Genomic DNA, 13827 nt, shown 5'->3' on the forward strand with positions numbered 1-13827 from the left:
CCTTTCTATGGCGGACATTGCTGTGACCACGCTGCGGTTTCAGGCACCAGCGAGGGACGAAGGAGCGCAAGGTAAGTGGGAAGGTGGTGGCGGCGGGGAGAAAGTTGAAATTGGAGGTGTGGGGAAGAGGGTTTGGGGGTGCACTTACCTCCATACCAGTGGGGAAGATGGTGGCCTGTCAAGGGTTTTGACCCATGTTGAATCAATAGACTGGGTAGATGTGGGGATGAGCTGTCGCCGCCCATTATTCTATCCCAGAACAAACTAAATCAATAGACTGGGTGGATGTGGGGATGAGATATCGCCGTCCACATTACGCCAGAATCCAGGAGAACTGTGTAGTTGGCACAAGACCACTCCAAAGATACAACCTTCTTGTGGGGGGTTCCACATCACCACTCTACTGTAAGGATGCCATCAAAACAATGTTAAGCAAGGGTCCTATACTATCAAGCAAAAGACCACTCTATTGAAATGCAGTAATTCAAGACAGATCCCAAAAATGGATGCAATACCGGTACTCACCACTATCAGAAAGCCGGCGTTTTAAAACCACCAGACTTTTGTGTAAAACTGAACAGAGGAACCCAAACCAGGCCAAGGAAAGACTTGCTAAGAGGTGGATACAATGTAAAACTATATTCTGAAATGACTTGAAGGAAGTAATTATTTAATGTATATGTAAAAATTGTAAGTTTGATTTAAACTGGGAACTAAAGTGACATTTAGCTGAATTCTGCCTGACAACTACCCCCAACAGGAGAAACCTGGTCAGCCACTCTTCCCAGGCCTAGCTGCATCCTGCTTCCCCACCAAAAGGAGTTGACACCTCTCTGATTAGATTAGGGGAGGGGCACCTACAGAACTTTGAGCAGAGACACAGAACAATGCACTGTCCTGGGCTCAGGCAAATGTTATATTGGGGGGGTCGTAAAATAGCTTCCTCTTGGGAGAAGTGGGAGGAGAAGTGCCTCTGGGAGCCACCTGAGCTGGGGGCGGGGACAGACAGAAGCTTCCCCCATGTGCTTTGGAACCTAAACCACACCCATCTGGGCCAGAGCATAATTTTAAAAAAGATAGATAACTCATAATGCGGACTGGTCAAAATTATAGAAAAAATATCATTATTCTTGGGATTTTTCCATGCACATTTTAAGAGGTGTTAGGACCGTGTGGTGTATTCTGGTGGGTTGCTAGCGGAAAATAGGGTCTTACTCCAAATGTATGCATGTTAAAAATCTGATACTTTATCATCTGTAACCCATATCCCTGGTGCACATTTGTGTAAAATCTGGAAAGGTTTAGAGGTCGTTATCTGGATTAAAAGGGGAGAATTCTGTCATCAGTGGACACAACATCGTACAAAGACAGGGATCGGATGGTTTGGTGCTACAGAAAATGTTAACTGGACCTATAATATGAGAAAAATGGTACATAGATAAATATGTATTTGGATCAGAAGTAGATTGTGTGCAATTTGACAAAGGGAGGTTCCTCTGACCATAAAACCGACAGCATCACTCTGACACTCCATTTCTTCCCCCCACTCAAGGGAGAGGGGAGAACTGGGCCAATGACAAGTAGAGAGGGGCAGGCTCAGTTATGCCACGCACACACCCACTTCCAAAACACATAAAAGGAGACTGCTGGGACAGGTAGAGGATTCACTTTCCACTTTCTTGCGGGACGCTTTGCCGGGAGATTCCAGACTTCAAATCCATCAACCTCCAGAGACCAGAGATCCAGAGAGACCAGATATCCAGAGAGACCAGAGATCCACAGAGACCAGAACTGCAGTGCTGAGAGCAGAACCAGAGACCAGACCGGTGTGAGCAGAACCGCCAGAAGTCCCGTCCAACCTGACCAGACCTTGACGGCTTATTTCAAAAATATAGTGTGAGTACTCACTGTGCCAAAACCAATCTCGTAGTTTAAAATAATCTAATCCAAACTATTTTAGCCTATTAGAACTGCCTCCTAGAATCGTGTCATTCTGTCATCTTTAAAACTGAAAACTGTCATCTGTCATTCTGAGCTTTAAAATTTCAAATCCGAAAAACTACTTTCACAAAATCGTCCGTATCTCCGGAACCGTTTGTGCTAGGAACGAGATTTAACCTACTCCTTATAGTGCCTCCGGAATCGCGCTCGACGCACGCGACTAAATTTGCCGTGATTTGACATTTTGCTCAATTTCAGCCACGTGAAAAAATATTTGTCCTTGCTTAGCTTGCTGAAATTCATGTGCAACCTGACAATCATTCATAGAGCATTGCTAAAGTGAGCCTGAACTAATATCAACTAGATATCACCCACTCTGAACCTCTAGAGGGAATTAAAAGCATTTTTAGCACATTTCTCACTTCATTGTCATCGCATTCAAAGCGTTTTGGGGCCTGTGTTTCAAACTTCTACCTGTTTTCCTCTAAGCTTGCTGGGGGGGAACTGAATTTTGGTATTGTATTTGATTGCATTCTTGAGAACTGTGTGCTCCTCCTTCCATTTCTTACATTGAATAGGGGGGGGGGGTGAATCGCCAGAGAAAAAGTAATTTTCTTATCTTTTGCTAAAATCATATCAAGTATTTCTGTACTGCATTTTATTCCTCATTGCTTTTCCCTTGAAACCATAAAAGTATTTTTGCTACCTTATCCATCCTATACCCACTCCTCACTCCTCATTGACTGTAAAGAAGTGTGCTAGTGTTAGGTTACCCATTGTTGATCAACATTATATTCATAAGTGTGATATCAATTATTAATTTCTTATAAAAGTGTGATATATATATCTTGTTAATTTTTCAAATAAACCTTTTAATTTGCAAAACAAACCTACTTCTTGGCTCAGTGGGGTCAGGGGGATTCTAAGAGGGGGGTGTTATACAAGGGTTGTCATCCAGAGTACTGAACTGGACATAAAAATACATCAATAAGGGTTTTCCTCAGCATCCCAGACTAGGCATTGACTTGGCTGTAGTGTTGATTGAATATTGCTTACAGGCCTCCCGCTTACGAGGATGCACGGAGTGGGGGTTTTACCTGAGCCTACTGATTGGCTGGACGGCTGGCCATAGACGTTATCCATTGAAAAATGTGCTGCAATAATCCAGCGCCGAAAAAGCTGCAGGTTAAAATGCACTTTTAAACACATATACATATGTGGGGGGTGGGTTGGGGTAATAATAGTTTAAGGTAAGTGGGAGTATGGGGGGGCTGTGCAGGGTATTGCCCGAATATAAATTTGCTCAAAAGTACATTTGAAACAGCGTCTTTTTTTGGCCACAGCATTATTTCAGGTGACTTTATCACGTAGACCCCTAATAGACCTTAGCAGAGTCTGTCTATGCCAATCAAAGCTAGCATGAGGCCTGCTGCAAGGTTAATCACATGGTTGATTATCCCCAATTTCTCCTCTTCTATTGCAATCTTCTTCTCCCACCCCCTTCTCCTAACCTACCCCTGTCCTCTTCCAGTATAGAACTCTGAGGTAGCCTTGCAATGGTGTTCAACTCTAGACAAACAATCTAATCTCCTTCAAGGATAACCTCGCTGCCACGTTTTCTTCGGCTTCATGCTTCTTCCCTTTCTAGCACTGCCAACCTTTCTCTCCTCTTTGTCTATTGCAGTTTGCAAGAGCTTCTGGGCTGTGGTAAGAGCTGCATAAGCAGGTGTGCGCAGGTGTGACCCCTACAGGCGTATGAGGCCATTCTGCAATAGAACTGATGCAGTACCATCCTGACCCTCTTCGTGCCATTATGCAGGGGCATAGGGGGGTTTACTCATGCCTTTAATGGGATCATAACCATGTAGCTAGGAAACCAATGTGTTAAACTGCGCCTCTACCATCTCCCGCGTCATGTTGCAAAACAGATTTGGAGCACGACAGCGTGGGCACGTCTGTACCAGGTTTTTTGCTGGGTTGTAGGCAATGACTGGTACCTCCGGTCATGGACTAGCCACTCCAGCAAGGACCTTCAGATGGAGTGGGTTTAGTGCCCCCACACCTGTTTCAAACCCCCACCCTCCTTGCTGTATTGGAAGGGGGAGTGAGATGCACCACTGGAGACCATCACTACAATCATTGGTCACAAAAGCTGGAATTAAATTGCAAAATGTCCATTTCAATTACAAAGATTGCTCCTCCTGTACTTTTGGAGGTGTATCACAATAAGGTAGTACATACATATTTTTTTCTGCACATGGCCTTTTACTGAAAAGAGCGTTGATCTTAATTGCTTATTCGATTAATGTTAAATCGCTACATTTCAAAGTTTACATTCTAATTTGGGGTTACACATTCATGTTTACTTAATACCACGCAAACAATGTTCTGTTAAATGGTATTTGTGGAGTGCTGCACTCACTGTGTTCCTCCTGGCCTTCTGGCAATGGCAAGTGTCATGGAGGCGAACAGTGGTTTTTCTCTGTTGATGTGTTACCTTCAACCAAGATATCCATAGAGAAGGGCTGTACTCATCCGGGCACTTTAGTCAGGGTTTGCAACCGGCAGCTCTCTAAATTAGGCATTTTAGACTGCAGCTCCCAGGGGCACTCACTGCTGACCATGCTGGCTAGGGCTGATGGGATTTGAAGTTCAACATATCGGGGAGCCAGAGATAATAGACCCCTGCCTTATTCTGTGCTGTGAGATTGGCTGTGGCTCAGAAGTGGATTGCATTTGAGGTCTTCGGCAAGGCTTGGATGCCATTGTCGGTGTTAATGTGAGGGAGTTATATGAATGGGTTTTGGCAGTGTGAATTCATGTCTTGTTGACTTGACAATGTTCGGGTTGTAGATTGCTGGAGTTTGTTTTGTTTGTGTAAGGGGTATGTGATTAGGTTGTCGTGAGGCCGTGAAGCTGCACGGTGTAACTGTAACTTTTCTACGCTTGACCGAGCTTCTGTGATCGCTTACAGTGGTGGTGATGTATAATAGTGACGCTGACACTGTACACAAATGTGTTACAGCTCCTTTCCCTTTTTACGATTGAGTCGTACCTAACTTTTTAATCTCTTTCTTTACCTCTGTTCACTGACTGCCTTCGATACAGCCTAATACTCAAACTATATTTGATTTATGTATTTCAGCCAAATTCCAGCACCTATTCTCAGAGTGGCAGGCACTCGGTATCTGTAGAGGTGCAGCAGGCGCAGCGGCAAAGGCAAGAAGACCGGGAGAGCTTCCAACAAGCCCAACGCCAATATAGTTCACTGCCTAGGTAAGTTGGCAGTCCAAACAGTATTTATATGCTTGCTGAAGCCCACATGCAGGTCTATTCCTAGAAAAAGTGACCACCAACTTTTTTTTTCTCCCTGGCTCCTAATCTGTTTTACTCTTTGATGCAATTAACAATAAGCACATGAAATTGACTAAATTAATTTTCTCAAGTTTCAAGTCTTCTGTAGCACCGTATAGTTGAAGTTTTAGCAGGGTGAGCTATGACGGATAATCTAACTCCCACTGCTACTGGATAGATGTGATAGATTGGAGGTACGGGTGGAATGTTCGGATTACGGATTTGGTCTGTGCCAAGCCCTTTTTTTTAGATTTGTTGTAGGGTTGAACAGAGTGGTTTGTTTGGTAGGGAGGTTGGTGATACATTTATTTAGAAACAGAAGCTCTGTTCAAAAATCTAGTTTTCATGCATGGTTCGATAGGGGAACATTGGGCTTTTTTAGCTTAGTGTTGGGTTTCCTCTTATGGGATGCATAACTCGAGGTGAATAATGTAGGAGCGATGCAGAATATCATGGTTCTGGCTGATCATCAGGCAGGGTTTGTGGTAGATGTTGAGAAAAACTGAGACACTGGATGCCTAGGCGGAGTTAGATAATCATTTGAAAATCACAAATGTAAACCATGCGAGCAGTTAATCCCACCGAGACTCCTACGACCTAGAAAAGGTGACTGTGCAGGATCTTGGACTCAGCAGTGCCAGAGCCAAGCTACCAGCTAATTGCAACTGTAGTTAAACCTCTTAACTTTTCATGGTGGCATCAAAGATTGAGGAGGGGAGTTTTTGCACTGTGCCCATCCAGGTTGTAGTAGTTCTAGGAGACAGTAGTTGCCAAGGTCAGACTGGAGTCAAGAAAAGGATTAGTCATGTCATTTGGAGCTATGTTTAGGATCTTGGATATATTGAGGTTTTTGATGAAGCTTTAAGTGTTGCTTATCACCAAAGCAACAGATTTCTATGTGAAGGAAATTAAGAAAGGAAGGTTGCCATGGAAAAGTAAGTTATCATCAAAGGGTTGAATGAAAAGCACCATGGCAGCCAAATTAGCCAAATGTTTTCTCATGGATTACCCTCTTGAATAAATGTTTTTGATATTTAAATGCAAAAGGATAAGGAATATGGGAGTATGCATAGACGTACAGGCCTCGTACATTAATATTTTTATTTCCTCAATTATTTTAATAAGGTGACATATCACCACCTTTGAGCTTCTGAAAAGGAACGGGAGCACAGAGACGTTCCTCATGAGGGCAGTTACTCTACGATAACAAAGCGTGAGAATTAAGAGCAACTGATAGGAATCTGTTTTAGGATTTGGGGGTGGGCTGCTGAGTTTCCTGTCCTTTGGGAAGCGGCACTCTCGCCCTATCTCAGAAGGAATATAACATTTTAATGTTATTTTGATAGGCCTTTATACTGCGCCAAATCACCAACGCAGTAGTCTGAGTGCCTAGGTTTGTCCTTGGACTGGCATACTGTGCCCCTGGCAAGTGGCTCAAAACCTTAGTCTGCTGGAAGAAAGAAAATGAGCGATAGGGAAGATAAGAGGCTGGGAAAGTGAGAAATATATGCTGCAAGCACAGAGAGAGGGAAGCAGCAGGATAAGAATGTTTTGTGCCAGCGTGTGAGTGCCCTTAGATCGGACCATGGTTCTGCAGAAGGGAGGAGGCGGATAAGTCCTAAAGTTCTATGGTAATTGGGTTGTTTGCATAGGCCAGATTTGGACCATTTTTAATTGGTACATAATGTAATGTTGAGTGCACGAGGGCCTCATGAATGTGCTCAGGCAATCCTGAAAGTTTGGTGGCTTATTTTCCTGATTATCTCTATACCCCAGGTCATACGCCAGAATGTTAATTCTATGACTTTCAAGCCTGATCCAAGAGTGGCATTGTCAAGGATAGAATGTGCATAAATGTGAATGTTGTTGGTAACAGAAGGTAAGGGAATAGAGTAGTCGAATTACAAAAAGGCCTTCCATCTTGATGCCAGAAAGGTTATTATTAGGAGTTTGTTCCATGTCATGCTGTGCTAGACTTTATTTTAGGTCCAGGTGAGACCCGGTGGTGCCTTACTTGGAAGTCGGCTATTAAAGCATATCAATACTTAGCCTTCTGTAGTGAGAAAATATAGGCTGAGCCCCTCTATGTGAGGAGTATTAATTAGAAAGCCCAAAGTGAATGTGCGATCAAACCAGGTAGGTAGGGAGAGAAGAGACAGAGGTCTGTCCTGTATGCAATGACAGACTGGCACCCTTCTCTCATGTTATGTTACTTTACTTTGATTGTTACCATGATGCTATGCCAATTTCTGTGCAGTGCTTTTTTCCATGGCAAGGCCACCTCACAGGACTGAAGAGAAGAGACAGAAGCTTTTAGGACTCAAACCAATAGACCTGAACCCATGTGCACTCAGACATCAGCGCTGAGGGGCCCCTCAGCCAGCCAAAGTGTAGAGAATGGGCATGAAACAGAAGTAAATGTGCTCCAAAATTGACTAACTGGCAAGAGAAATGGTGAGGGGAAGAGGGTACTATGTCAGAAAAGTGGGAATCTGCAGTGTTTTCAACTCCCTGAAAAATGATAAAACCCCTCCTTTCTTCCAATCTCAGAACCACCTACTGTTGTGCTTTTGTGCCAAGTGTTTGAGGACATGAACACCATCTTTAGCTCAACAGTGATTAGACTTTTAAGCCTCCACAATACCATGGTGCCATTCTGAGATTGAACATGTTAAATCCATGCCTAAGAAAACGCTGAAGGCAAAGCCTGTCTGCTTACTCACCTGGGCCCCCAAAGGCCACATGTAGCCAGGTGCCAGGTTATGTAGATGGGAAAGCTGGAAGGAAATATAGGCACATTTAAATGTGGGTATGTTTTCAACCATTGCTGTCATGGGGGCAAAAGCCCCGGACTGGGCCTCCTGGAGGTTCCTGAGACCTGCTTGATCCTTGGTAGCGAAGAAAGGAATATTAAACTAAACATAATCTGCTTTGTTTGTGGTCTCATGATAATGTCGGTGCAGCCTTTGCTGGTTCTTTAATTACCGTTTACTACATGGTTGTCTTCAAATAATGTGGTGTACCTCCTACTGGCCTCGCATAAACGCTTCTGTGAGCTTTTCCGGGTGCTTCCCTCTGATGGTTGGGCACATTCATTGTTCTATGTTACACACTCCTGCTTGTGTAATACACATGTAGACCTGGCCCTGGGAGTTAACAATACAAAATCGCTGACAATCCAAAATAAATGACATGGTTAAAACCTGATCACTGGGAGAGTGGACGGGAGGGAGTGGTTGGGGGTTCCTATTGTGGGCTTAGGACCCTACTATTTGCAGAGGTTTGTCTGTTAGTTTATGTGAGTGTGCCATGGATGCGCAGCACATTTTTATAAGTATGAAAAGGGTTGGTGGAACCTATGGCATACTGACAGGGACGTGGCATTAGCGAGTGGACATACCCATGTGGACCTAAATACCAATGTCATAGTTTGATAAGTTCCTAAACAGACCCTTCCTTTTGTGAAGACCACTAATACTCTACCGCTCAGTATTTTCACCTACAACAATTAGACTCTTATTCTCACACAGCTTTCATATAGTCCCCTACCAGGTTTGAGAAGTTATTTAAGTACTATTTTTGTTAGCTCCTGCCATTTTGCATGTATGTGCAGTGATTGTAGCTCTAGGTTCCCACTAAAAAGTGTATGACACAGTAATCAAAATGCAAAGTGATGAAAGCCTAAACTTCATGGCCTGGCAGACATCTCTCACTTAGCTTGAAACAACTTGAAGCACCTCTCACCGGGGCTATTCCGACCAGACTTAAAAGTCGAGACACACTAAATTCTTGGTCTGTAGTCCTTGTTTGGTGCAATCATACAGCTTGTTATTAACCAGTAAGTGTTTAAAACAGGTATCCCCGCCCCCCCCCAACAATAAAAAAAATGAACATACATCATGGAAATGGATTAGACATTTCTGTAAAGTTTAAGAACAATGAGGTGCCTTGTATTCAGTGCAAGTTTTGTTTTCTTAAAAGCATGAACAGTTTGATGAAATAAGGGGGCTGGGCGGAGTTTCACATTGAGAATCACTTGTCCTTTATAATAACATTCCCTGCTCACTCCGGCTTCTGCTGCAGTCCTGAGCATATCGTCAATGCTACCAGTCACCTGTGGAGTCCTGCAGGGTGCCATCCTCTCTCCCAAGTGATCTTCAATCTATACATAGAGCCGCCGGGAGCCATCCTAGCCACACACAACTTCCACATCCACCAATACGCTGACGACCCACAGCTATACCTAAAGATCGACTCCATCAAGGACATCCATAGGCTCAAAACTTGCCGCTCACTGATCCAGTCTGGGAGGTCCAGTGCATACTTGAAGCCCAACCTTCCAAGGCCGAATTCCTGCTCATCACCAACAACACTGAACACCCAGCCATACAGACCTGGCTATCAACCATGAACCTTGAGGGCTTCATATCCGAGCTCACCACCTGCGTCAAGTCCCTCGGGTTCCACTTCGACAAATACCTCTCCTTCAAGACACGCATAATTAAAAAAAACTCAGCTTGGCGTCCGCTCTCCATACTGTGGAAAGTCAAGCCCTTCCACTCTCCAGTCAGCTTTAGATCCACTGTTCAAGCACTAGTCCTATCCCACCTGGATGGGGGCAATGCCCACCTTCAAGGTCTCCCATTGTCCTCCCGTGTGCCCCTGAGAAGTGTGTACATGCAGCTGCATGCCTCTTCAAGGGTCTACGCAGATACAACCACATCACCCCAGCCCTCACTGACCTTCACTGGCTCCCGTTGGACGCACAAATCACCTTCAATTCTTGCTGCATAATCTATAAGGCGGTCACCCTCAAGTCACCCACCTACCTTGTGTCGAAACTGAGCACTGCCAACCACAGTGCACCACCAGAAGCCATGACACATGCAGACTTGAAATCCGCTACTGCAAAAAGGAAAGGACCAGAAAACAAGCCTTCTCTGCCTACACCCCAAGACTATGGAACCTCCTCCCTGTCAGTATTGGACTCGCTGCCACGCTTCTACAGTTCAGAAAACAACTCAAGACCCACCTCTTCAAGGAGTCTCTCCTCAACACCTAAGCCATCACGTCACCGCCCCGCCACCTGACTCACTAGACCTCATCCACCCTTCTCCTGCCTGACACTCTGTACAGCTGTAACCCTCCTCTGTGTCCTACCCCCTGCTGTACATATGTTCTGTTGTTACCTTCGCAAAGCACTCTTTTATGCATCTGCACTGTTGTATACCCCTGTAAAGTGCTCTGTTGAGTATCTGTATTGTTGTATACCTCTGTAAAGCTCTCAGTTGCTATTTAAAACTAGGTCCTTGCTCAATAAATATCACGTTATAATAATAATAATAATCGAATAGTTCTCAGAATAAAAACACTGCTTCCTTGCAGCATCTGTCTTCCACATGGTGACTCTGAAGCTAGCCCTAAAGACCTTTCTGGGAAGTAGTGTGGGCATTAGCAACCTTGTCTACCCCCATGAAGTAGGCATCTATGTTGACAGGTATGCTTTCACTTCTGCCCCCCTTTCACCACACAGTATGTATTTGTGGCACCTATAAAGCTGCTTCTCTAATACTGCGTACACCCCAGACATTTCTGCAGGTGGATATTCTTAAGGGGGTTTGCCTCATGCAAATGAGAAAATCCCTATCGCCTGTGTGTATACTGTCAGCCAGGTCCTGGTGGTGGCGGCTCTGTGCATTAGCAGCTACCAAGATGTGCTGCTCATGAAGAGTGCACCTCCAAGGTGCACTTAGGGGGAAATGAGGGGGCTGAACAGATTCAGCCCGTAACCTCCCCTCTGCCCCCTACAAGAGGGTGCAGTGGCAGAATATACTGTCCAGGGGTCTGCAGTCTGGTCCCTCACCAAAAGATGCCAGTGCACTCTTGATAAGCAGGTCAGTGTGCTGTCATGGTTAGTGAAGACACATCAGCTATCGCTCATTTTACAGAGCAGCGGGTGAACCACACTGTGGTTGCCCTTGGGAAAGAAAGGTTTACTTTTGGCTTTTAGGTGGTGCTTTATGAATACAATTAGTAGGGAAATGAGATGTGAGAAGGCAAATGCAGCCTGTTGAGATGTGAGAAGTGTGAGAAACATGAGGCGTTTCTGCCAGGCTATTCCAGGGGATCCTTTGTTCAGGTGGCCAGGGGAGGGCCATCGCTCTTGGATCCCAACCCTGGGAGCGAGCGAACGAGCGAGGAGGGTTACCTGGGGAGGGGGTCCTCTGGGACTATGGGAGACACGCCCTTGGGCGAGACATGATATTCCTCTCGTTCATATACACCAATACCTGACATCCGCTCAGTTGTCTTGGGATATTGTCAGCTGAGTCGCATCATACCTCAGTACCTTTCTGTAAGAAAAAGGAGAAAATGCCCGGGGAAATTAAAACCCAATAGAAAATCCATTTACCCATCACACTACATTTACCCCCTTTATCCTGACAAAACCCTACATGGTTTTTTCATGTTCTCCAGGAAAACCTAGTGTGGCAGGGGAGCTCTTCCCCAGGGAACCAAACTCCATCTACAACTTTCTGGTAGTGGTTAAATCAGTACTTGCTCCCTGGGTGATTTCCAGAAACCCAGGTAGTTGAGGGGCAGGTGAAGGACCCTGACCTCAAGTGAATCCCCATTGAGGACCCACTAACACCTCATCACTAAGGGTAAAGGATGAAGACCCTGTGACTCGAGGGAAGCTAAAGCGGGATAACCTGTTGTGTCAAGAACTTTGTGTAAATCCCAAAAGTGACTGTAACTGGGGAAGTGGGAGCAAAATCTCGAATCTGCATTCTGGGACTTGTAGTCCAAAAGAGCAAAGCTGAGAGACAGAGTGGTCCGGCACTGTATGTGTGCCCAATCAAAGGTCTCTATAAGGTATCCAGCTGAGAAGTTGCAGAAGTGAAAGTTAGAGTTGTAAAGAATTGTAAATCGAAGTGGCCTGCGACGGGTCAAGCCAAATCCTGCGCACAGTCAAAGCTCTTTGATTCTGCTGTCAAAAAGGATCTGAGCCCGGAAGAAGGGTATCCATGGTCCGGGCCCGTTTGAGGGAGACACATTTGTGAATTGTGAACATTGTAGAAAAGGGGTCTGAGCCCAGGCGAGGGGGACACGTGGTCCGAACCCAAAGGACCAATCGTGAACTTATGAATGTGAGAATCTTGACAAAGGAAAGGAACTTTTATATTTTGTTTGCTACACCAAACCCTTTGCAGTAAGAGACTTTGAATGGCAAAGAGACTTTGGCACAGAAGGTCCTAATACTGAGAAATTGAACTGTACGAGTAACGAAGGAACTACAAGTACCAGCTGTCACTGGGAAAGTAGGTAATACTGAGTGGTGTGAGACCAGCTGAACTATTGAACATTGCTAGCACTTCATCTGTGGCTCACCCATGAGCTCGGACTCCCTAGCACTTACCCCCTCTTCCCTCTTCCTTGCTGCACTTGCACATTCTGAATACTCACAAGTCTTAGTAGGTTTGTCCCTTCTACCTTTTTTTTACCCTTTTTGCCCCGAGTGCTCTTAAATATTGTGTTTTTAATGGGGGGGGCTTCCCACCGTTGCTCCCTCCCTGCCCTGTGGGCACTTTGAAACAGTCTTTTCTTATTGTATAAGTACCTAACAAGCAAACAATATATAAATAAATAAACTGTCCTTGTGCCGCGGAAGCCAGAGTGTGCACGAGGCTCGAGCGTGTGCTGCCTTGTCCCGTGCTGAAAGCGTGGGGAAGGAAGGCCAACTGCCCTGACATATTGTTTCTTGAACACTTTTCCTTTTTGCATGCTCTAATGTCCCACACCATTTTGTATTTAGAAGTAAGGAATTGGCAATAGATTTATTAGCAAAGGCCCTTTTATTTTGACAGACTTGACGAGGACTGTGTTATTCTTATTTGATGGTTGTAGCTTGTTCCCATCCTTAGATTTAGGTTTAGATAGGTGTTTAACCAACCCTATAAAATTCAATAAACACCCTTGAACTGTATCCAGTGATCGAAGTGAGTGGGAACGGTCGGGAGTGGTTTACCATTCCTCTACTTTTAAGACCATATTCACCATTCTATATAGAGGATTTGTCCATTCATGTCCCTGTGCAAGCGTAAAATTATAATAGGAGCCTTAGTTATGTAAGAAGATTCAATTCAACACTACAGTTAAGTCAATGCCTAGTCTGGGATACTGAATGGAAACCCTTATTGATATATCTTTATGTCCAGTTCATGAGTTCTGGATGACTACCCCTATATAACACCCCTCTCTTAGAATCCCCCTGACCCCACTGAGCCAAGAAGTAGTTCTGTTTTGCAAGTTAAAAAGGTTTATTTGAAAAAAAATTAACAGTATATATATATATATCACACTTTTATAATTAATTAATATCACACTTAAAACATGAGCAGTGATCAACAGTGAATAATATCCTACTAGTAAACTGATTTGGTTACCCAGGAGTAGTATAAGGATGAGGTAGCATACTTGTGAATAGGAACAGAAGAATAAGGTGGTAGAGAATGCTTTATATAAGTTCAG

General features: G+C 44.5%; 1 protein-coding gene across 8 annotated transcripts in view; it reads left to right on the forward strand.

Annotated features, from left to right (window-relative positions):
- Positions 1-13827, forward strand: part of PARD3 (par-3 family cell polarity regulator) — a 2149932-nt gene that overhangs the window by 2102020 nt on the left and 34085 nt on the right. For all 8 annotated transcript variants that reach the window (XM_069648049.1, XM_069648048.1, XM_069648046.1 and 5 more), the window contains one exon: positions 5087-5217. In XM_069648049.1, the coding sequence (XP_069504150.1) occupies positions 5087-5217 (131 nt within the window). The remainder of the gene's footprint in view (positions 1-5086; positions 5218-13827) is intronic.

Source organism: Ambystoma mexicanum, chromosome 2q (genome assembly GCF_040938575.1).
Source record: "Ambystoma mexicanum isolate Mex_15411 chromosome 2q, UKY_AmexF1_1, whole genome shotgun sequence".
In the NCBI taxonomy this organism is placed as follows: Eukaryota; Metazoa; Chordata; class Amphibia; order Caudata; family Ambystomatidae; genus Ambystoma; species Ambystoma mexicanum.